Source organism: Perognathus longimembris, chromosome 3 (genome assembly GCF_023159225.1).
Source record: "Perognathus longimembris pacificus isolate PPM17 chromosome 3, ASM2315922v1, whole genome shotgun sequence".
In the NCBI taxonomy this organism is placed as follows: Eukaryota; Metazoa; Chordata; class Mammalia; order Rodentia; family Heteromyidae; genus Perognathus; species Perognathus longimembris.
The window spans coordinates 97,488,741-97,512,215 of record NC_063163.1 but is presented as its reverse complement, the minus strand read 5'-3'; the positions used below and the strand labels follow the sequence as shown (position 1 = coordinate 97,512,215).

The 23,475-nt window shown below is 46.1% G+C and overlaps 1 protein-coding gene and 1 long non-coding RNA gene across 4 annotated transcripts; one reads left to right on the top strand and one right to left on the bottom strand.

Moving 5' to 3' along the window:
- The first annotated feature begins 687 nt into the window (after window positions 1-687).
- On the top strand, window positions 688-20,476 carry Slc2a11 (solute carrier family 2 member 11). 3 transcript variants are annotated; one of them, XM_048343555.1, is made up of 13 exons: window positions 688-731; window positions 1,000-1,116; window positions 4,270-4,368; window positions 6,478-6,638; window positions 11,291-11,415; window positions 14,080-14,209; window positions 14,785-14,933; window positions 18,308-18,495; window positions 18,612-18,722; window positions 19,107-19,208; window positions 19,285-19,360; window positions 19,597-19,724; window positions 19,947-20,476. In XM_048343555.1, the coding sequence occupies exons 2-13, from the start codon at window positions 1,075-1,077 to the stop codon at window positions 20,145-20,147; spliced, it is 1,512 nt and encodes a 503-aa protein (XP_048199512.1). In that variant the 5' UTR covers window positions 688-731; window positions 1,000-1,074; the 3' UTR covers window positions 20,148-20,476. The 3 variants fall into 3 exon arrangements, with proteins under 3 accessions (XP_048199512.1, XP_048199513.1, XP_048199511.1); XM_048343556.1 differs by lacking the exon at window positions 688-731 and having other exon boundaries at window positions 852-1,116; window positions 19,597-19,728; XM_048343554.1 differs by lacking the exon at window positions 688-731 and having other exon boundaries at window positions 864-1,116.
- LOC125349420 lies at window positions 8,598-20,736 on the bottom strand. Its single transcript, XR_007210512.1, has 3 exons — window positions 20,604-20,736; window positions 12,139-12,143; window positions 8,598-8,609 (listed from the first exon to the last, which is right to left on the bottom strand). It is a non-coding gene; the product is annotated as an uncharacterized LOC125349420 (long non-coding RNA).
- Between the last annotated feature and the right edge of the window lie 2,739 nt (window positions 20,737-23,475).

Genomic DNA, 23,475 nt, shown 5'->3' with positions numbered 1-23,475 from the left:
TTTCTTTTTTTGGGGGGGGGGAATTATGTCTGTAGTTGAGTGAGAGAGCATTTATTTGCCTAGCATTCAAAGCCAAGGTTTGATAGCTACTACCAAAATAAGAAAACAAATTAATTAAAAATAAATTTAAGCTGAGCACTGGTGGCTTGCACCAGCTACTCAAGAGGCTGAGCTCTGAGAATCGAGGTTCACTGCCAGCATGCATGGGGGAAGTCCATGAGACTCTCATTTCCAATTAACCACCAAAAAAGCCAGAAGTGGATCTGTGGCCAAAAAAAAAAAAAAAAAAAAAAAGGTAGACAGCCAGCCTGAGCACAAAAAGCCCAAGGGACAGCGCCCAGGCCCTACGTTTAAGCCTCAGGACCGGCACAAAATTAATTAACTCATAAGTATGGTATTTATATAAAGTATTAAAAGAAAAAAAAAAAGGAATCCAACGGAACCCAAGTATCAGGCAATAAAGACTTTCAGGCCTACGGTGCTGTATCATGCTTCGGTCAGGTGACTTGAAAGGTCGCCAACAGTCCGGTTTCTTCTACCACAAAAGGCATCTTAACCTTTGTCCAGTCTCCAGGTTTCACGCAGGGCCTGAGAAGTCCTGAAGAATTAAAAAAATATATATTGTTTTCTTAAAACAACCCCGCCCTCCCGCCAGGGTGTGTGGCTCTGCCCTGGCGAGCGCGCCGGCCGACTCCACCCAGGGCCTATGGACCCGGCCGCTCCGGAGACTGGTGGGTTAGCCCGAGTCCCTCCGGAGGCCGCCCCTCTTCCGGGAGAGACCGGGACACGGGCACCCGGGGGTGCTGGGTGGACGAGAGCCCAGGGCCCCAGGTGGATCCCGAGGGTGGCGGCGGAGGTGAGAGCTGGAGCCGGGCAGGGCCCGCGGAGACGCGGTCAGGGGACGTCGGGCGGGGCCTCGGGAGCGCGCCCGGGCGGGGCGTGCTGGAACCCGCGGGGTGGGGGATCGCACTCACCCCGGGGCTCCCTCCCGGTCTACAGACATGTGCCCCGGGCTCCGCCGGCGGGAGTAAGGAGTGAGTGGCTTTCCAGCCTCCGCGCTGCGGAAACGGCGGCATGGAAGATGAGGCTGAGCAACCCTTAAGGCCGAGGACTCAGGTGAACCGCGGGAATGGCTCGCGGTGCGCGTGCGCATGCGCTTGGGGGCTCGGCCGGCTGGCTAGATTTTTGCGTGTGTGCGCTGGTGCGCTGGCGTCTGAATCACCAAGGCCGCCGGCTAAGCGTCGCGCTAGCTCTCGGCCCTTTCCCATCGCCGCCGTGACCACTGCGCTTGCGCATCAGTCACAGCCTCTACTTGTGGCACGCCTCCCGAATGCCCACTGCGCTTGTGCTGCACTTGGCGCTCTCACCCTACTCAGGCTGCTTTCCTATCCCTGTCTGCTGTGGGGTAGAGGAGGCTAAGGGTTCATGCCCGCCTCCCCCCCCTTGCAGGTCTCTCTTCCAGGGAAGACGCCCTCCTACCAGTTGGAAAGTTCTAGAATTCAAAATGTATCCAGGCCAGGCATTTCTGATGAGAAATTGTGGGCCTGCGTGAGAGGTTGCAGCCATGCTTGAAACCTTAACAGTGGCGAATGTGCAAAGCCAATGTGTGTGTGTGTGTGTGTGTGTGTGTGTGTGTGTGTGTGTGTGTGTACTGGGGCTTGGACTCAGGGCCTGGGCACTCTCCCCTAGCTTTTCACTGAAGGCTGGCATCCCATTACCTCACTCCCAGCTCCACTTGGGCATTTTGCTGGATACTTGGAGATGGGTCTCACAGGCTCTCCTGCCACAGCTGGCTTCAAATCTTGATCTTCAGAGCTCAGTCTCCCGAGGGCCACGGGTACCCAGCTACACAACTATCTCGTGTTTGTATGTACAATGGCTCAAGAAATTGTAAGCAAATGTTCCTGCCCAGCGATGGCCTGTGGGCCAGTGAGGTTGCTCAATCAGGAGCGCCTCCCCCGTGTGCATCCCACAGCCCCCTCAGGTCCTCCAGGAGGATATACGGATATACGAGTCCCACACTGTAGCTGTCTTAGCACTCTGGTTCCTAACTGCTCACTCCCTCTTGTGACCGCATCTGACCCTCCCTGCTCCTTTTCTGACCTGGATCCTGTCACATTCAATTAATGGGAGCAAAAAGAAAACGCAAGTTGCCCACATCAGTGGGTTCCCTCCAGTCTGGACTGGCTTCCATCAGCTAGATGTATGGCATGTTCCTAAATCTCCTTCAAGTCTTTATTCAAATATCACCTTCCTACTTCCTGGTCACCCCGTGTAAAACACTATCCTGTCCAAACTCCCTCTCCCCCTTTCCCATTTTATGTCTTCCTAGCACCAGCTCGCTCATTTTCCCATAGCTTGTGTACCCTCGATGGAATGGAAGTGCCCTAAGGTTTTGTCTCATTCACTGTTACAGCCAAAGCACCAAGAACAGTAGATGTATTGCCCATAATAGGGGTTGTAAATATTGGTACACTGGGTTATCACCATCATCAAACATATTTGAATGTTTATCTATCTACTTATTTATTTTTGTGCTGTATTTATTTTGGGGCTTGAACTCAGGGCTGGCTTGAATACTGACCTTGATCAATAGTGGTTCTCGGTGATCTGCCTGCAAACTCTCATTGAACTAAATCATTTCCTGTGGCCTTGGAGACTTGCCATCTCCTGCCATGTGGGCTCAGAACTGCTTTCTGCACTTATGCTGTCTTAGGGGAACTCTCATCCCCATCTTCATGGGGGCACCCTTGGAGCTGCAGTATGGCCCATCACCACCTATGAAATCAAACATAAGAAAACCCACCACGATGAGCATAGTTCTCTGTGTCTGTGTCTGTGTGTACACACACACACGTGCGCACGCACTGGAGCAAGCCCTCCCAATACACATTAGGTGAGAGCTTCACTACTGAGCTCTACCTCCAGCTCTGAGCATGTCATAATGTAATTTAAAACCAGGGGGAAACATGAACATAACATTGTGAATCCTTGAAAAAAAACTGTAGGGATGAGAGGGAAAACCTGGGAGAGTGTGAGGGAAAGGACTTATGTAACTGTAACCCCCCTGTACATCACCTTTATAATAACAATAAAAACATTAAAAAGAGACAATTAAATGAAATAGAACATCAGAGCTCTGAGTACTCTTGACTGAGTACTTTGGGAAGTCTTCTCCCCATTTCTAATGGAGTTTGCCCTAGCATGGAAAGCTGTTTTTTATTGTAACAAGTATCCTTCATATCCTGTCCAGAGATAGGCATTACTCTCTCCAAGTCCAGGCAAAGATGTGACTCTGAGAGTACGGGGGAGTCAGAGCAGAACTGGCCCAGGGTGCCAGGCACCCCCACCCATCTGTGGCTGTCTGTTCACTGCTCAACATGCCCTCCAAGGTTCTGCACATGGAGAGGCAAGGTGTGCCCTTCTCTTTTTTCCTCTCTGTTCCTCTCCTTTCTTTTGCTTTTCCCTCCCTCCTTGCCTCCCTCCCTCCCTCCCTCCCTCCCTCCCTCCCTCCCTCCCTTCCTTCCTTCCTTCCTTCCTTCCTTCCTTCCTTCCTTCCTTCCTTCCTTCCTCAGGGCTTCGAACTCTTGCCTAGCTTTTTTGCTTAAGGCTGGTACTCTACCACTGAGCCACATCTCCACTTCTAGCTTTTGGGGAATTTGCTGGTGATAAGAGTCTCACGGGCTTCCCTGCCCAGGGCAGCTTTGAAGTCCGATGCTCAGATCTCAGCCTCCTGAGGGTCTAGGATTACAGGTGTGAGCTGCTGGCACCCAGGTACATGCAGTCCCTTTTCTTCACCTCATTGGAGACCAGGCTGGTGGGAGGTAAGAGGAGGCTCAGCCCAGAGTCCTATAGCCCAGAAATGTTGGTCAAGAATGTTTCCCTGGCAAAAGTCACTGGGTCTTGGGGGCTCCTGTGCTGCCAGAATCACAACTTTACTCCACTGGATTTCTAACTCAGAGGATTTGTCTCCTAAACTACAACAGACACATCCATGTGCAGCCCAGAAAAGAGGGCCAGGAATTTCTTTCTCTCAGGAAAATGGTGGCAGGGAAAGGGGGAGGCAAAGTTAGAGACAATCCTGATTCAGAGCAGAAGGCTTGTATTCCCTTGCTGTCTGCCTGCCATGTGACCTTGGTGACTTGGGTATAAAGTGGAAACACTGTGGACTGGTACAGATCAATTGCGATACTGTGACTGGTAGATCTTGCCCAGGGAGGGTCGGGGAGGGTGTTACAGGTCACTCTGAGTCTTCCTCTGTCTCCTCCCATTCAGAGCAGGGTGCTGCTCCTGACCATCTGTGCAGCTGGCATCGGTGGAACTTTTCAGTTTGGATACAGTCTCTCCATCATCAATGCCCCGACCTTGGTATGAACATTCTGTGCCTGTTCTCACTGTCTGAATGGGTCCTGGAGGGGAGTCAGTAGCTTCCCACTGTGGGGCTTCCCCTCAGTGTACACTTAGTAGTGTTCACACTGGCATGCTCTACAGGCCTCTGGATGCTTCAGCAGAGCTCTTCATCCTATGTCCTGCCGCATCCCTGACCTTACATGACTCCACCTTCTACCCAATGATAGGGAGTCAGGCTTGGTCCCTTGGGAAGGTGGGGCATGCACATGAGGACTCAAGCACATGTGGGTTGGTACTAAGGGCTTGAACTCAGTGCCTTGTGTTCTTTTTTGTTTTTTAAGTAGTACCAACTGCTACTTTATTGTTCCTATTACTTCAATAAAGAGCATAAATGCTTTTATAATCAGAAAAAACAATAAAGTCAATTTGCTTTTTTTTTGGAAAAAAGTAATTTTCAAAATTGCTATGTACACCTATTTCTCACATACATACATTACATACATATATATGCATACAGGTATAGACAGCCAAAATTAGGTGGATATATTTAAGAGTTTCAGTTATTTTATAATTGAGGTTGATAGTATTTTAGAGTAGGAGAAGGAGTTCATAGAACTTTCTAGAACATGGACAAATAATTGTAGAACACTGATTTTTGGTTCCTCACACTTGTCCCTTCTGACACTAGTATCAACTATAACAGCTTATTTTGTCCCTAACTTTTGTTACCAGTGTAGAAGCCCTGGAATTTTTTGATAGCATTGGAATTTCTTGGTAACTGTAATTTAGTAGCAAAGTATCAAATGTAAAAACAAAGATGACTTGTGTAAATCCAATAGGACCCTTTTGGTTATGCCTTTTCATTTTGAAATATGAGAGTTTAAACTCAAGGTCTCATGCCTGCTAGGTAGAGGGCCTTGTGTTCTTATACTTAATTTTCCCCACTCATGGAATCTATACAATCAAGGCTGTCACTCTACCACTTGAGCCACACCTCCACTCAGAGCTTCCGCTACCCCCACCCCCCCACCACTCCGGTTAGTTGGAGATAAGAATTTCAAGATTTGTCTTCCTGCGCTGGAACCAAGATTCTCAAATCTCAGTCTCTTGATTTACAGGAATAAGCCACCAACACGCAGCCAGCCTTTCCTCTTCTTGATCCCTCCGGGTTTCTAAGGCACACTCTTGCCCAGAAACATTCTGCATTTCTCCTCGATGCCTAAAGGAATAAAGACAGATTCATCCACCTCAAATCTAAGACTTTTTGGGGACCAGATCTCTCCATCTGCCTTTGCCTTCATCGTTTTAACCTAGATAACAAAGTAACTTAGATTTCATCCCCCAAGGATCCACGACACAGTTGTTGCTCCAATCCTTTTTCCACTGAGAGGAAGTATTGGCCATTTTGTTCCTGTGTCATTTCTCCTGATCTGCATCTGAGGCATTTTTTGAGTCATCAGAACCAACACTGGGCTGGCCCATTTCCATGTTTACTGAGCCCAGCCCTGTACCTGAGGCCGTGGGCAAGTCATTTCATCTCTCAGAGCCTAATCCCCAGTCTTTAACAATGAGCAAAATAGTGAGTACCTAATGACATGGTTTACAATGAAAAAGGTTACACAAATTTTTATGGTCACAGAAGAGAATATCATGGTGTCATCAGGTAGGTGGGCTGTAACAAATCAAGAAAACCTATTGTGTGTGTATATTGTCTTTATGGCATTCTTAGCTTTCAAATTGGTGGAGGCTTGAGGTATGTCAGGATTACTGATGCATCCCAATTGTTTTATGGAAACCAAGATCAGATATAGAGGCTGACAATAAATGACCCTTCAAAGGGGCTAAGGATAGCCTAAGATAATTTGGGCAACTGGCCTAGAACATTCCATCCTTCTATAATCAGGATGTTCTAGTTGGCCAACACCAAGCAGTCTGGGGATCTTTATTACAGATCATTACTTCTAAGAACTTCAGCCCATAATAGTAATATAGATTTAGGGGTGCTGTGGTCTTATCACCCTTCCCTACATGTGAGAGGAAGGCCTATATTGTCCAGCACCATCCCACTTACCCAACACAATTACCCATTCCCCTCCCCAGGAGAGTAACTGGCATCTCTGTCCACAGTACATTCAGGAATTCATCAATGAAACCTGGCAGGCAAGAAGTGGCAAGCCACAGCCTGACCACCTGATTCTACTTGTGTGGTCTCTCATCGTGTCTCTGTACCCTCTGGGGGGCCTCTTAGGAGCACTGCTTGCAGGACTCATGGCCATCAGGCTAGGAAGGTAAGTACTTTCTGTGTGCTCCCTGAATGCCCTTTGTTGTGGGCATTCAGCCTGCAAGCTAAGGAATATAGCAAACATTAGGCCCATGTCAATTCCTCGGCTGTCTTATTGACTCACTCCAAGAGTCATATTTTTTAAAATTTACTTTGTTATTGTAGAGCTGATGTATAAAGGGGTTATAATTACATGAGTCAGGTAATGAGTACATTTCCTTTTATACAGTGTCATCTGTTCCCTCATTCTCTCTCAGTCCCTCCCTCCTGTCTCCACTATGAGTTATATAGCTCATTTTCGTCAATGTCCAGTAAGCTCCACTGCTGCACATTTATATCCTTTTCCCCTCAAGTTCTGTGCCCTCCCACCCCCGAAGATATACACATGAATATACCATATGTAAGGTAAAGAAGACAGATTCATCAAAAACTGAAAAAAAAGTTTGGGGGCTGGGAATATGGCCCAGTGGCAAGAGTGCTTGCCTCGTATACATGAAGCCCTGGGTTCAATTCCCCAGCACCACATATATAGAAAACGGCCAGAAGTGGCGCTGTGGCTCAAGTGGCAGAGTGCTAGCCTTGAACAAAGAGAAGCCAGGGACAGTGCTCAGGCCCTGAATCCAAGGCCCAGGACTAGCCAAAAAAATAAAATAAAATAAAAAGTTTGTTCTATGGGCTGGGGATATAGCCTAGTGGCAAGAGTGCCTGCCTCGGATACACGAGGCCCTAGGTTCGATTCCCCAGCACCACATATACAGAAAACGGCCAGAAGTGGCGCTGTGGCTCAAGTGGCAGAGTGCTAGCCTTGAGCGGGAAGAAGCCAGGGACAGTGCTCAGGCCCTGAGTCCAAGGCCCAGGACTGGCCAAAAAAAAAAAAAAAAAAAAAAGTTTGTTCTATGTCTTGGAGTTCATTTCAGTATGCATATTATTTTATATAAATATGAAAAGATGCTTAGGTATCGCACCTTTGTGATTGTCTCCTAAGAGTATCCTCATTTGGTGTCAGTGTGTGTGTTTCCAGAATCCTGTGTAATTTGTCATATGTCAGTTCATTTTAGATCTAATTTCCACATGTCAGGGAGAACATGTGCCATTTGTCTCTCTATCTTGGCTTACTTACTCACTTAACATGATTTATTCTAGTTCCACCCATTTCCCTTCAAATGACATTATTTTATTCTTTCTAGTGGTTGTATAAAATTCCATTGTATATAGGTACCACATTTTTTTGGATCCACTTGTCCTACCAAGAGTCATATTTTCAAGGACACTTAGTAGAGGAGAGAGTTCTGGGCAATGACATAGAACTTCTACTTTCTAGGTCCATATTTGACCTTAAGCAAGTGTTTCTCTCTGGGTCTCACTTTCCCTCCATGAATATAATGTCGTTCTTGGGTTGAGAACAACAGAAACTAATTCTTATTAACATCATAAAAACCATAATGATGCCAGGTGCTCTTGGCACATGCCTATAATCCTAGCTACTCAGGAGGTTGAGCTCTGAGGATTGTGGTTCAAAGCCAAATAGGATGGGGCAGTCTGTAAGACTCTTGTCTCCAATTAACCATCAGAAAACTGGAAATGGCACTGTGGCTTAAAGTGGTAGAGTGCTAGCCTTGAGCAAAAGAGCTCAGGGACAGTACCCAGGCCCAGAGTTCAAGCCCCATGACTAATAACAACAACAACAATAATATCTGAAAGCATATTAGGCAGATCACACAATGGAAAGAAGTTCTTTTTTATTTTTATTTGAAAATGTTATTAACAGATGGGTTACAGTTACATAAGTCAGGCAAAGACAACATTTCCTTTTGGATAACGTACTTAAGGAAGTTCTTAAAGCCGGTCCTTGAGGAGGACATGACAAGAAAGCACTGAGGTTTCTATAGAGGGGGTTCTTCTAGGGAGAGGGACTTCAGCGTACTCAGCTTTAGCTACATTCTGTCTCCAACGTCTTTGTTAAGAGCCAGAATCCAAACTCAGGTGCCAGTGACTCGTGTCTGTAATCCTAGCAACTGGTTAATTGCAAAGAAGAACCTCACAGACTTTTCTGGCTCAGCTGGCTTCAAATAGGGATTCTCAGATCACAGTCTCCTGAGTAGCTAAGATTATAGGTGTGAGCCACTGGCGCCTGGCTTATTCTGGCTTCTTTATAATCCAACTGAGCAAACTTTCTTGGCTTAGAAAGATAGCTGAATACTATGACACAGAGAGGGTTATCATATCAATGAAGAGGCTTTTCTGCAGTGATTGAAAGAGAAATGTAGACATATCTATTTTTCAGGTTCTGGGCCAACTCTGAGTGATCCATCTATTTACCTTTTCCTTACACTTCTTTGGAACTAGTCTTCAAATCTTACTTCGTCTAAGATTTGATCTAACTAAACCCTTTGAAAAAGGGACAACATTTCATGCTCAAAATTCTGTCTGTAGCCAGATGCTAGTGGCTCATGCCTGTAATCCTAGCTATTCAGGAGGCTGAGATCTGAGGGCTAAAGTTAAGCCAGACCAGGCAATTAGAGACTCTTATCTCCAACTAACCAACAAAAAGTCAGAAGTGGAGTTGTGGCTCAAGTGATAGATTGAGCAAAAAAGTAAGAGCATGAGGCCTTGGGTTTAAGCCTCAGTACTGGCATGTGTGCGTGCGTGCATGCACATTTGCGCGCGCGCACACACACACATACTATAAAGTTCTGTCTGTATTTAATCTCTTTTTGAGCCTTACTGATTGAGCTACTCACAGGAAACTTCAGCTTCTATTCAGGAATGGTTTGCAGCCAGGCATGCTCAACTCCAGCCGAAGACTGTCAAATTGTCTCTAGCTCATTACAAGTACAAGGCCACCTAATGTCCACAATCTGCTGTTTATTCCCCCACAATGACGAAACAACTGATGCAAACAACTTAAGGATTTATTTGGCTCCTGATTTTCAAGGTTTTAATCTATCATGGTGAGAAGAATGTGGTAGAACAGAAAAACTCTCATCTTAGTGGCCAGGGCCAGAAAAGGGGAGAAGAGGAGAAAAAGAAAGAGAGAAAATGCTCTCAAGATACAGCCTTCAAATGCATGCTCCCTCTTTCTCAAACTAGGTCCCACTCCTAAAGTTCCTACAACTTTCCATACTAGTGCTTCTAGTTAGATATCAAGGACTCAACACAGGCTTACGGGGCACACTTCATATTCAAACCATAACAATTTCTTAGATATCTGAGTCAAGAGGCAGACATCTTTGAACCTATTAGTGACTATCTCTTATATTCCATTCACAGCTGCCTGTTTTTCAAATTTCCTGATAAATGTGTCAGGTTACTATACCCAGTATAGTATATGCTTATAGTTTTCAGTTATTATGTTGCTATAAGAAAATACCTGACCTCGTATACATGAAGCCCTGGGTTCAATTCTTCAGCACCACATATATAGAAAATGGCCAGAAGTGGCGCTGTGGCTCAAGTGGCAGAGTGTTAGCCTTGAGCAAAAAGAAGCCAGGGACAGTGCTCAGGCCCTGAGTCAAGGCCCAGGACTGGAAAGAAAAAAAAGAAAATACCTGAGACTGGATTCTCATATTCTCTGTCTCTGTCTCTCTCTGTCTCTCTCTCTCTTTCTCTCTGTCTCTCTCTGTCTCTCTCTCTTTCTCTCTGTCTCTCTGTCTCTCTCTCTCTCTCTCTCTCTCTCTGTGTGTGTGTGTGTGTGTGTGTGTGTGTGTGTGTGTGTGTGTGCTGGTTCTGGGTTTGAATTCAGGTCGTAGATGCTGTCCTTGAGCTTTTTTGCTCAAGGCTTGCACTCTGCTACTTGAGCCAAAACTCGATTTCTGGCTTTTTGGTGCTGATTAATTAGAGATAAGAAACTTTCCTGCCCAGGCTGGCTATGAGCTGCTATCCTTAGATCTCAGCCTCCTGAGTAGCCAGGAATACAGGTGTGAGCCATGGGTACCTGGCTCTACTGTCATTTTCTGTACCATAGGCTCAAGAGACCTAAGCTTTGGCTCATATCCCTTTGCTGATGTGGTGATGACTTTGGGAAGATCAGTTTTGTTTTTCTGCAAATACAAGAAGCTCTTTTTGGTGACCCAGTTCCAGCTGTTCTGAGCTATGAGGAGCTGGTATTTAACCATGGCGGCACAGGCAACATTTTCCATGTCCCCTCCTTGTCAATTGGCTAAGACGTTGGAACATTTAGCCTTCCTGAAGGTTCTGAGAAGTGTCTGTGTACAATAAGGGAACTGTTGGCTTTCCATGTGTGCACTTTGTGTAGGTTTTGAGTCTGAGAAATTCCATATTAGTTTCTTCATTTTTCAGAGGAGTTTGGTATAGGAGCAATGGTTAATTTGAGGGATAAAAAGCAAGCAAGAAATAAAATGCTGTAATTTCATGATGGTATGCAGCCAGAAAATAAGTTGGGGGTACTCTGGGGAGGAGAATGGGAGCATATACTCAAGATATACAAGTGAGTTCAGGTGCACCACCTAGTGGACATTTGATTCATTAGGTTACTTTTCTTGAAATAGTCGAAGCACACATGCACACTCCTGCATGTGTGCTTCAGCACATGCGCGCGCGCACACCCACACCCACACACACACACCACTATGCCTGGAGGACATGGTCCCCCTCATGACTTATCCAGAGCCTCTCTTGTTTGTGTTCACTTCTCCTAAGGAAGAAGTCCCTCCTAGTGAATAACATCTTTGTGGTGGCTGCAGCCATCATGTTCGGCTTCAGCCGCAAAGCACGCTCCTGGGAGATGATCATGCTGGGACGACTGCTCATGGGAGTCAATGCAGGTGCTTCACCGTGCCTCTCTGTTCTGATTCTGTCATTAATTCCATTTCTTTCTCCTCTTCTTCCCCCCTCTTTATTCATTAACTTATCGTTCACTCATACCCATTTGCTTTAATTTGATTAAATTATGATGTATCTTAAAAGAGTCATATAAATATAGACATTTACAGAAGAGACAGGAAGGTGAAAAAAAGTTGTGCAAGAATGAGGGAAGCGAGGTACCGGTGGCTCACGCTTGTAATCCCCCTAGCTACTCAGGATGCTGAAATCTGAGGCTCATAGTTTGAAACTAGCCAGGTAGGAAAGTATGAGACTGTTGTTTTCAACTAACTAGAAAAAAGCTAGAAGTAGATATGTGTCTTAAATGGTAATGTGCCAGCCTTGAATGAATAAGCTAAAGGAACAGTACCAAGGTCCGTAGTTCAAGCCCCAGAATCATGTGCAAACACACACACACACACACACACACACACACGAGGGAAAAAGTCCCCAGACTTACATTAACAGTAAGTCATATGTGAAAGCAACAGTCTAAGTATGAATTTTCTGGCAGCCAATGGATAAAAGAATATGTTAGGGGCTCCCTGTTTTTGGGGGTTCATTGTGTGAGAGAAGTGAATTTTTGAGTGTACTCACTTGTTTTTAGGTGAATTTTTTTATAATTATGAAGTCATGTCTTGAGTTCCTGCTATTTCTACAGTCTATATAATTGTCTAGTTGATTACAAACCCTCCCATTCAAAGCCTTAAAACAACCTACATTTCACAAGGGCCCAAGAATGTGTTAACCAGGTGGCTCTGGCTTGAGGTCTGTCATGAGGGTGTGCTCAAGCTGTGCAGGTAGGGCTGCCATCATCAGAAGCTGTGACTGGGGATAGACAGTTCTTCTTCCTGTAGTTCCTAACATAAGGTTAGCAGGAGACCGCAGGTCTCTCTGCTTGGTTTCCATGGGGCTTTATGGCAGCTAGCTTTCTCTAGAGTAAGTAGAGAGGGAGAAGGGGAGGGAAAGAGGCAGAGCAAAGAGAAGCTCTGTCTTTTTATACCATTAGTTTGTATTTTTCATGTACCACTTGTTTGTCTACACTCTATCCATTGTAAATGAGTCACTAAAAACAGCCTACTAGCCAGGCACTGGTGGCTCACTCCTGTAGTCCTAGCTACTCTGGAGGCTGAGATCTGAGGATTTTGGTTTAAATCCATCCCGGGAGAAAAGCCTGTGAGACTCTTATCTCCAATAAACTACTCAGAAAATGCTGCAAGTGGCGCTAGGCCTCATTTGGTAAAGCATTAGCCTTGAGCAAAAGAAGCTCAGGGACAGTGCCCAGGCACTGAGTTCTAGCCTCAGGACTGGCAAACAAAACAAAACAACCACAAAAAACAGCCCACCATCTAGGGGAAACAAACCAGGTCATACTTTGCCATGCCCTGAGTACACAGGGAAAAACACAATCCTTACCTAGATGCTGGGAGGAAGAGCAAGATACCCCCAAGTCTCCTTGACCATCAGTGCAGCCTCCTGCCTCTCAGCTCTTGCTACCCAACATGTGGAGAGGGAGCCAGATGTTGATGGGAGATGGTTCCTGATCCCAGCCCAAGGAGGGGCCTGAGCTTCTCATTCCCTGCACTATTCTCAGGTGTGTGGTGCTCAGATATGTGGCCTCCTAGATTTTTTGTCACTTGTTACCATGTGCAGAGGGCAGTAGGGGCGCCATCCCACTGGCTGTATAGGTTCTGGGTGTATTCCTGGGAAGGCTGGGGGTAAGATGAAGACTTACAGTAGCAATCAAGGAAAGCACAGGGTGCGAATCCAGGCCATGCTCTCTCCTTTCTCTTCCCACCACCTACCCCTCAGAGGCTGTATTGCTTTTTCCATCACTGCAGTGAACTATCGGAAGCAATTAATGTATGAAGAGAAAAGCATATTTATAGATGCTGGTTCTGAATGCTCTAGTCAAGGTGGAGTGGCCCCTTTGCTTTAGATGTGGGTAACATTACAGAAGATGCGTGTGGAAGAAATAACCCTGTTCATAAGCCCAGGAGCAAAGAGGAAGAGGAAGAGACTGTAGGGTTCCACAGTTCTTTGTATGGTCATGTCCCCAATGATGTAAGGACATCCCATAAGACCACACCTCCTAAAGATCCACAGAAACAGCCAGGCACTGGTGGCTGGCGCCTGTATTCCTAGCTACTCAGGAGGCTGAGATCCGAGGATCGTGGTTTGAAGCCAGCCTATCTCACAGAAAGACCCTGAGACTCTTATCTCCAATAAACTACTCAGAAAAAGCTGGAAGTAGTGCTGTGACTCAAGTGGTATCAACAGAAGCTCAGGGACAGTGCCTCAGCCCAGAGCTCAATCTGTAGGACCAGCAATAAAAGAGGAAAAAAAAAAAAAAAAAGAAAGAAAAACCCACAGCACCTCTCAATAGCACTACAAATAGACCTCTGGGGGACACTCAGTGTTCAAAGTGTTGTAGAAATCTTCACACCTAGAAAGATCCCATGAGCCTGTGGGGCTGGGGGTGAGCAGGTAGAAGCTGATCCCAGAAGTCTATCCCAGAAGCCCTGTTGTCGTAAAGCCCCCGGCAATGCTGAGTGAGCCTGGGAAGACAGTGCGTGTGTGTGCATCCCTCCTGCTAGCTGAGGAGTCTTTTCTGTGTGTGTGTTCAGGTGTGAGCATGGGCATTCAGCCCATGTACCTGGGGGAGAGCGCCCCTAAGGAGCTTCGAGGAGCGGTGGCCATGAGTTCTGCCATCTTTACAGCCCTGGGCATTGTGATGGGGCAGGTGGTTGGACTCAGGTAAGCTTTTCTTCTATGCTTTCACTGGTTTCAGGGCAGCCAACAGAAGCCACTGTTCAGCCAAATCTCTCACCTACTCACTAAGTAGACTTACTTGGGGCTTCTTTGCACAGAAGGCACTGAAGCCCTGAACACATCCCCATGTATTCTATACACACACACACACACACACACACACACACACACACACACACGGATGTTGGTTAATCACACCTCAGTGTGATTCCCTTTTTTGTCATCCTCTCCAGAGCAGGGAGCAGAGAAGATTTTGGCTTTGAACGGGGAGTACATAATCGTCACCCAGGCATGGCAGGACAGCGGGGAGGGAAGAGAGCAGAACCTAGACTCTTGGGAGAAGAGTTGCTAGGTTTGATGTAGGACAAGGGCACTGTCCACTCTTGGTTCCTACCTGGGTGGAGGGGACTCAGGAGATGTTCACATCCATAGCTTGATAGGCAGAGGCAATGGGCAATGCAATGCCATGGAAGAAGGTTAGCAGGCAAGTAAGGGAGAAGGGAGAGGGTGGACAGATCTGTGACAGATTATCTGGCTTATGCTGTCTTCTGACTCCCCAGGGAGTTCCTGGGTGGACAGCAGGCCTGGCCTCTGCTGCTGGCCAGTTGCCTGGTACCTGGGCTGCTACAGTTCACCACTCTACCCCTGCTGCCTGAGAGCCCACGATACCTACTTATTGACTGTGGCGACACTGATGCCTGCCTGGCAGGTAGGTCCTGTCAGGTCCCAGACCACCCTTGATCCACGGAAGCTTCTCACTAGAGCATATAGGCTCATTTCTTGAGTTTCATTAGGGACAGCTTATCTTTCTCTCTTTTTTTTATGTTTACATTAGGAAACTGCATCCTTTTATTTGATTTTTTTTTTCCTGTCCTGAGGCTTGAACTTTGGGCCTACCCTACGTGCTGTCCCTAAACTCCTTTTTTTTTTTTAAATTTAATTTATTTATTAATTGAACACAATTTTTTTTGACAAGGTGTTGTGCCAGTTACATAGTAGGGCAGTGTGTACATTTCTTGTGATATCTTACGCCCTGTTTTCCTTTCCCTTCTCTAGGTCAGGTAGACATATATACAATATACAATATATCAAGAACATATACAGTAGCCACGTGGCCAGGCCCAAGAAAATTTGCCTAGGGCTTTAAATGTAATGTCGACATTAGACAGTATGTCGACAATAGTCTTATATGAACGTACATACATAGCTTTTGAGCTATTGTATTCCCCTGAGAGGTCAATTTTTAACCTTTATATGTTGAGTAGTTGTTTGGTTTTAGTTACATACTGTTGGGTCGCTCCCCCAATCCTGTGGGAAATACTATTTGACAAGCAGTTTTTGGTTTCACAGACCTGGTCTCTAGTGTCTCTCCATCTCCCTTTCTTTTTTTTTTTTTTTTTTGGCCAGTCCTGGGCCTTGGACTCAGGGCCTGAGCACTGTCCCTGGCTTCTTCCCGCTCAAGGCTAGCACTCTGCCACTTGAGCCACAGCGCCGCTTCTGGCCGTTTTCTGTATATGTGGTGCTGGGGAATCGAACCTAGGGCCTCGTGTATCCGAGGCAGGCACTCTTGCCACTAGGCTATATCCCCAGCCCTCCATCTCCCTTTCTTAACAGTCATATATCAGGGAGATCATGCCCCTTTGTTTTCTGTGTTCTAGGCTTGTCTCGCTCAACATTATTTGTTCCAGTTCTGACCATTTCCCTGTGAATACCAATATTTCACCATTCCTAATCGCTATATAGTATTCCATTGTGTATAGGTACCATATTTTTTGGATCCATTCATCTGTGGAGGGGCATCTGGGTTGTTTCCATATTTTGGCTATTGTGAATTGTGCCACGATAAACATGGAAGTACAAATGTCTTTTTGATATCTTGGGACTTGCTGTTTAGGATAGATGCCTAGGAGTGGTATGGCTGGGTCATGGGGTAGGTCTATATTGAGCTTTTTGAGAAACCTCCATACTGTTCTCCAAAGTGGTTGTACTAATTTGCACTCCCACCAACAATGGAGAAGGGTTCCTCTTTCCCTGCACCCCCTCCAGCATTTGTTGTTTCCTGAGTTCAGAGTATAGGCCATTCTAACTGGGGTGAGGTGGTATCTCAGGGTTGTTTTTATTTGCATTTCCTTTACTACCAGGGATATTGAACATTTCCTCATATGTTTCTTTGCCATTTTTATTTCTTCTCTTGTGAAGTGTCTCTTTAGCTCCTTTGCCCATTTCCTAATTGGTTTATTGGGCTTGGAGGGGCTTAGTTTTTTTAGTTCTCTGTAGATGACAGATATTAGGCCTTTGTCTGTTGCTGTGCTGGTAAAGATACTTTCCCATATTGTTAGCTGTCTTTCTGTTTTGGTGTTATCTTTCTCTTTGTGCTTCAACTTCACAATCAGTGCATAACATGCCTTCAAAACTCTTTATCAAGGGGCTGGGGATATAGCCTAGCGGCAAGAGTGCCTGCCTCGGATACACGAGGCCCTAGGTTCGATTCCCCAGCACCACATATACAGAAAACGGCCAGAAGCGGCGCTGTGGCTCAAGTGGCAGAGTGCTAGCCTTGAGCGGGAAGAAGCCAGGGACAGTGCTCAGGCCCTGAGTCCAAGGCCCAGGACTGGCAAAAAAAAAAAAAAAAAAAAAAAAAACTCTTTATCAAGGAGATGTCCTAAATTGTATTGCAGTGAGATGAATGAGCCTAACCCCTTCTATCCAGGGAACCTAGAATGGTAACAGAGAAAGAGCCACAAGCATATTCAGGGTGAAACACCACTGTAAGCCTCTCCTGCTCAATGCCACCTGGGTGATGATTGTCCTACCAGTTAACATGGCTACAATAAGGATTACCAAAGAACAATTAGGAAAAAAAAAAGTCTCTGGGGCTGGGAATGTGGCTTAGCAGTAGAGTGCTTGCATGAAGCCCTGGGTTTGATTCCTCAGCACCACATAAACAGAAAAGGCCAGAAGTAGCGCTGTGGCTCAAGTGGTAGAGTGCTAGCCTTGAGCAAAAAGAAGCCAGGGACAGTGCTCAGGCCCTGAATCCCAAGCCCAAGGACTGGCAAAAAAAAAGTCTCTGGCTTAAAATAGCAATCATTTACCACATATTTTCCTCATTGATTGGTCCACTTGCACAATTCTGCTCTCAGCTGAGCTGGCTCATGGTGTCAGGAATTATGGTTAATCAAGATTGATCTGGATTGTGTAACAGTTCAGCTCTACTCATGAATCCTCTTGCTCATAGTTCCAGTGGGTTAACCTAGGTAGTGCTGAGACACAAGAAAGCAAACCTGGAGGCACAGGGATTTTGTAAACCTTTAGCCCCCTCATGTCCAACTGGCCAAAGGGAACCATGCTGACAAACCCAAAGCCAAGAGGTTGGAAAATATTGATGGCGCATCTTCTCCCATAGCAAGAGGTATAGATTGAGGAAGGAGTGAGGACCAGGGCTGAGGAATGTCTTCTTCACCATTGTGGTATGGATGTCTCTGCCTGTGCAAACTGTGTTTCTAGTCATGGCATCCATCCTGAAGTCCTGCGGTCACATCAAATCTGTACCTACTTGATCCAGAGACCTTGAGTTTAAAAAGACAGGTCTTTCCTCTCCCCAAGCTTAGCATACAGTGGTGAATGTGAGATGATGTAAGCAGAATAAACCATGTAATTTCACAGAAGATGACAGAGACAAGTCATTCATTGATCTAGTACAGTTCTATACTGACCCTGGGAACACCATGCCAGGTCTCCCTGACTAAGGAATATCCAAGCCCTGGCTCCGCCCCCCAGGAGGGACCCTCTGGTTATTTATGGTTTTCTAAGGCCTTCCTTAACACGGCATTGGAAAATGCTTTTGGTGATCAAGCACATTTCTCAGCCTGCTTCCTGCCTGTAGAAAGTTGGGGACACAGAACACAAAAGGTTTTAGATGTAGTAGAACTTTCTTTTTCAAGGGATGTGAATGCTCTATGTGTCGAGAGAGAGAGAGAGAGAGAGAGAGAGAGAGAGAGAGAGAGAGAGAGAGAGAGATAGGAGGGTGGGAATGAAGGGTTTCACTGAAGAATCAAAGAGGAGCACCCCTTTCCTCCATCTCAGCCCTGAAACGCCTGCGGGGCACAGCAGACGTGACCGGGGAGCTGGAAGAGCTGGAGGAGGAGCGTGCTGCCTGCTGCGGCCATCATGCACAGAGCCCGTGGGGACTCTTCCAGGATCCCACCCTGCGGAGGCAGGTGACCAGCCTCTTGGTGCTGGGCAGTGCTATGGAGCTTTGTGGGAACGATTCGGTGAGACTTTTGCCCTGCCCTACATCCTGGTCTTGTTGGACTGAAGTAGCTGGGAGCCATGGGAGGTTGAAGAGACCGGTGTCTCAGAACTGATACATCTCTGGGTCCAATATCAGGTGTATGCCTATGCCTCCTCTGTGTTCCGGGAGGCAGGAGTGCCGGAGGAGACTGTCCAGTACACCATCATCGGGACTGGGAGCTGCGAGCTGCTAACAGCTTTTGTTAGTGTGAGTCTGAATCTGGGTCCCCCTCTCTGCCAACCCTGCTGGGAAGGGATCTTTAGGTTGCTGATGCTCCTAGGATTACAGTCCTTTGCAGTAGGCCATTTTCCACCCCTGTCTACGCTGTTCAAAATATGAGTCGTTGGTTGAGCATTTACCAAACACCTACTGAGTTGTTGTTCTTTTGGGGGGGGGGTACACTCATATCACCTTTTTGAAATGAGATCACCCCGTGAAATAGAGTAACTGATTGACCAGGTCATTGAGAAGTTAATGAAATTGCTATCTCTTGGTCCCCAGCTTCCTCATCAAGGCCCCTTCCCCATTGCCTGACCCCAAACCATGGCCTGGTGTGTAGGTCATTCCTGAGTGGCTGCTTTTCTCTTGCAGTGTGTGGTGATCGAGAGGGTTGGGCGGCGGGTGCTCCTGATGACAGGATACTGCCTGATGACCTGCTGGGGGAGTGTCTTCACAGCTGCCTTGTGCCTGCAGGTAGGTACCCTGGGGTAGGGTGAGGGAATGGCTGGGCCAGGCCTGTTTCTACCTCAGCCCTATCCCATTTGTGTAGAGTTTCTTCCCCTGGATGCCCTACCTGGCCATGTCCTGCATCTTTGCCTTCATCCTCAGTTTTGGCATTGGTCCTGGTGAGTAAACCCAGAGCACTCTGGGCCTGGTTGCAGGAATGATGGATATCTGGATGAATGATGGGTGGATGTGAATATAAGGTTCTCTGGGGACCCTGGAGCTCTCCTGTGCTGAGGCTTCTGGAATCAGTAACTGGAGGAGAATACTCAAGGTCCCCATGTGAACTAACTTGGGCCAGTAAAAGAGAAGTAAGTCCAGGAGCCCTGGCTGGCAGCCCTCTCCTCACTTCTTACAGCTGGAGTAACAGGAATCCTGGCCACAGAGCTGTTTGATCAGAAGGCCAGGCCTGCCGCCTATATGATCTATGGGGCGCTCATGTGGACCATGCTCTTCCTGGTTGGGCTGGCCTTCCCATTCATCATGGTAGGTCTGCCTCTCCCTGAAATGGGGGCTCCGCTTCAGGTTTGGTCATTGTGAGGCCTCAAGGGAGGCTTCTCTCCGGGAAGGCTGTGGGGGAGGGAAGCTTAGGTGAACCAAGGGGACAAGTCCCTGCTTATAATCCACCTGTCTTGGGCCTGACATCAAGGACTCCGGGGGGGGGGGGGAGTGTCACACCCAGGTCTTGGTTTCTCTTTTAACCCACAGGAAGGCTTGTCCCACTTCGTCTATGTTCCTTTCGTCTGTGTCTGTATCTGTGGGGCTGTCTACACAGGCTTGTTCCTCCCTGAGACCAAAGGCAAAACCTTCCTAGAGATCTCCAAGGAGTTGCGAAGACTCAACTTGCCCCACCAGACTGGAAGCCCCAGGTGGACTGGTCCAGAGATCATCCATTCCACGAAGGTCTAACTACCAAGCTGTGGCCAGAGCCCAGACTGGTTGCCTGCACTCATTTCCTCCTGCCTTTAGCAAGTGTTTCTTGGGCACCCATTGTGCAGATGTGGTACTGGGTACTTGGCAGTTGGTGGGAGATAGGGAGACACGATGTAGGACCCCTTGATTCTCCCCATCTACAAACAATTGACAGAACATCAATAGAAACATAATCATAGTCAGGTGGCAGTGGCTCACACCTGTAATCCTAGTTACTCAGAAGGCTGAGAGCTGAGGATTGTGGTCCAAAGCCAGCCTGGGAAGGAAAGTCTGTGAGACTGTTGTCACCAAATAACCACCAAAAACCAGAACTGGAGCTGTGGCTCAAATGGTAGAGTGCTAGTCTTGAACACAAAAGCTCAGTGCCCAGGTCCTGAGTTTAAGCCCCATGACTGAACCCCCCCCCCCCAAAAAAAATAATGATAATAAGACATAATCACAAACTTAGGGAAATGCATTGAAAGAAAAATACAAGTTGGACTGGATATGTGTTCCAAGAGGGCTTTGTTAGGTCCACCCAGGAAAATGGCCCCTTGTCTTCATTTTCTCTCCATGCAAAACCACATATAGACTCCTTCCCCTTTGTTCTCTCTCCATGTAAGTCAAAAGTCCCTGCCCTGTACCTGTAAGGGCCAGGTAACTGGACTCTGCACACCTGTGGGTGAGTGGGAAGTCCCCCAGGCTCTGAGGTCACTTCCTCATTTGCCTGTTTCTCTCCCTTCCCTATATCATCTCTCTCCACCACTAGTTTGTGCTGCATCTTGTTCTATAGTGCAACCCAGCAGTTTGGATCCCCCAATAAACTCTTTTCTGCCTGAATCACGTGGCAGTCTCCTTTTGGTAACCCTTACAGTCTTGACCTAGTCTGGGATAAATGTGATCCAAAAAGGGATTCCCAGAGGAACTTCTTCCTTAAACACCTTTACTGATATAATTTGCATAAAATCAAGTGTATCTATGTTAGGTATTCATTTGATGAGTTTTGATAGGCATATACACCCATGGAATACTACAGCAATAAAGTACCTTCATGCTCCATATATCTTACTTAATCCCTACCCCAGACAACCACTAATTGTTTTCTGTCACTATTAATCAGATTCGCTTCTTTAAGAGTCTATTATAGGTCTGGGAATATGGCTTACTGGTAGAGTGCTTGCCTAGCATGTGTGAAGCCCTGGGTTCAATACCTCAGCATTACATAAACAGAAAAGGCCAGAAGTAGCACTGTGGCTCAAGAGGTAGAGTTAGACTAGCCTTGAGCAAAAAGAAGCCAGAAGCCAGAGCTCAGGCCCTGAGTCCAAGCCCCAGGACTGGCAAAAAAAATCCATTATAATTCTTTATTCTATATGTGAATTTGTGTCTGGTTTTGTTCAGAATGTTTGAGATGTGCACTATTGCATGTATTAGTATGTGTTCCTTTATGTTGCTAGTTTTCCCCTGTATGAATGTACCATGATTTGTTTATCCCTTTACCTATTGGTGGACATTCAGGTTGCGTCTACTTCTTGGCCATCATGAATAAAACTGCTGTCAAGGTTCCTACATAAATTGTTGTATAGATGTAGGTTTGTGTTTGGGCTGTTTTAACACCGTACCATAGCAAAAATTTCTCACAGTTTTGAATGCTGGGGCATCTTGGGTCAAGGTATTGGCAGATTTGACATCTGTTAAGAACCACTTCCTGGCTCATAGATAGTCCTCTTCTCTCTCTAACTTCACATGACAGGGAGAGGAATTTTCTGGTAGGTCTGTTCTTTATAAAGGTACTAATTTTACTAAAGAAGGCAGAAGCCTTCATAAACATCTCATCCCAGAGGCCTTGTCTCCAAAGACCATCATGTTAAGTGTCAAGTCAGTAATAATCAGAGATCTCCAAAGAATAATGGTATTTATTTGAAAACAACAGAGGATTGTAGTGGGGATACTTATGTCATAATAAATTATGGGTATTATCAAGTCTAGGCAGTGAGACTTTTTAAAGGAAATAGGAAAGTGTTTTTTCCAGGATATCTTGTCTAAAGTTACAAACTTAAGGAATGTCAAAGATAAATGATGCTATAGAAATTTGTACATATATGTTAGGGGTACAAAGAATTGTGTGTACACAATGGCTGGGGATATGGCCTAGTGGCAAGAGCGCTTGCCTTGTATACATGAAGCTCTCGGTTCCATTCCCCAGCACCACATATACAGAAAATGGCCAGAAGTGGCGCTGTGGCTCAAGTGGCAGAGTGCTAGCCTTGAGCAAAAAGAAGCCAGGGACAGTGCTCAGGCCCTGAGTCCAAGGCCCAGGACTGGCAAAAAAAAAAAAAAAGAATTGTGTGTGCACAAAATGAAAAAGAAATCTAGTTGGCTTTTCATTACTGTAACAAAATACCTGAGATAATCAATGTAAGATTTCAGAGAATGGTGCTATGGCCCCATTGTCTTCTGTCTATGGGGTAACAGGACATAATAATAGGAAAAAATCTGGTGGAGTAGTTGCTCATATCACTGCAGCCAAGAAACAAAAAGAGGGCAGGAAGGACCAGAGGGCTCAATATCCCCTTCAACAGGACACCCAAAGATCTAACTTCCTCCCATTGGGCTCTATGTCTTAAAAATCTACCTGCTCCCAATAGCACCATGTTCTGGGGACTCAGCCTTCAACACATGACTTTTAGAGAATAGTTACTCAGACCACAGCAGGCCTTTAGAAAATCCTGGAGAAAATCCTGTCAAGAAGAATTAAGAATTAGAACATTATGTGAACTAACAAAAACTAGTGAGAGGCCAATATAAGAAACCTTTAAATGACAAAAGTTGGATGAACATGAAAATGAAAAGTTTTTGTTTCCATGGAATTTCAAAAACAGTCAATTTGAAATAAACACTGAGATAAACACAGTAAGACAGCAGATCATTTTAACCAGTTTGGGCACTAACATTTACCTAATTTTGGTCAATATCTCTCAATATGTTGATTGAAAAATTAAAAAATAAGATCTGGGTGCCAGTGGTTCACATCTATAACCCTAGTAATTGAGGAAGCTAAATTCTGAAGATTAAGGTTTGAAGTTAGCCTGGGAAGATCAGTGCCTGAGGCTTGTCTTACAGTTAATCACTAAGAAGCCAGAACTAGAGGCTTGACTCAAGTAGTACAGCACCAGTCATGAATGAAAAACAACCAAGAACAATTTGATGCCCTGAGTTCAAGCCCCAATTTGGGCATGTATAACCAGACTGTCCAACTCATTTTGTGAACAGGTGAGAGGCCTTTCCTGTGCTGCCTCCTGGAGTTTCAACATTAAATCTCAAGACT

Excerpts from the sequence above, each read along its gene's own strand:
- Slc2a11 (XM_048343555.1), top strand. The coding sequence starts at position 1,075 with ATGGAAGATGAGGCTGAGCAACCCTTAAGGCCGAGGACTCAG. Across the intron at positions 4,369-6,477 it reads TCATCAATGCCCCGACCTTG|TACATTCAGGAATTCATCAA; the intron begins GTATGAACATTC and ends CTCTGTCCACAG. Across the intron at positions 19,725-19,946 it reads TGGCCTTCCCATTCATCATG|GAAGGCTTGTCCCACTTCGT; the intron begins GTAGGTCTGCCT and ends TTTAACCCACAG.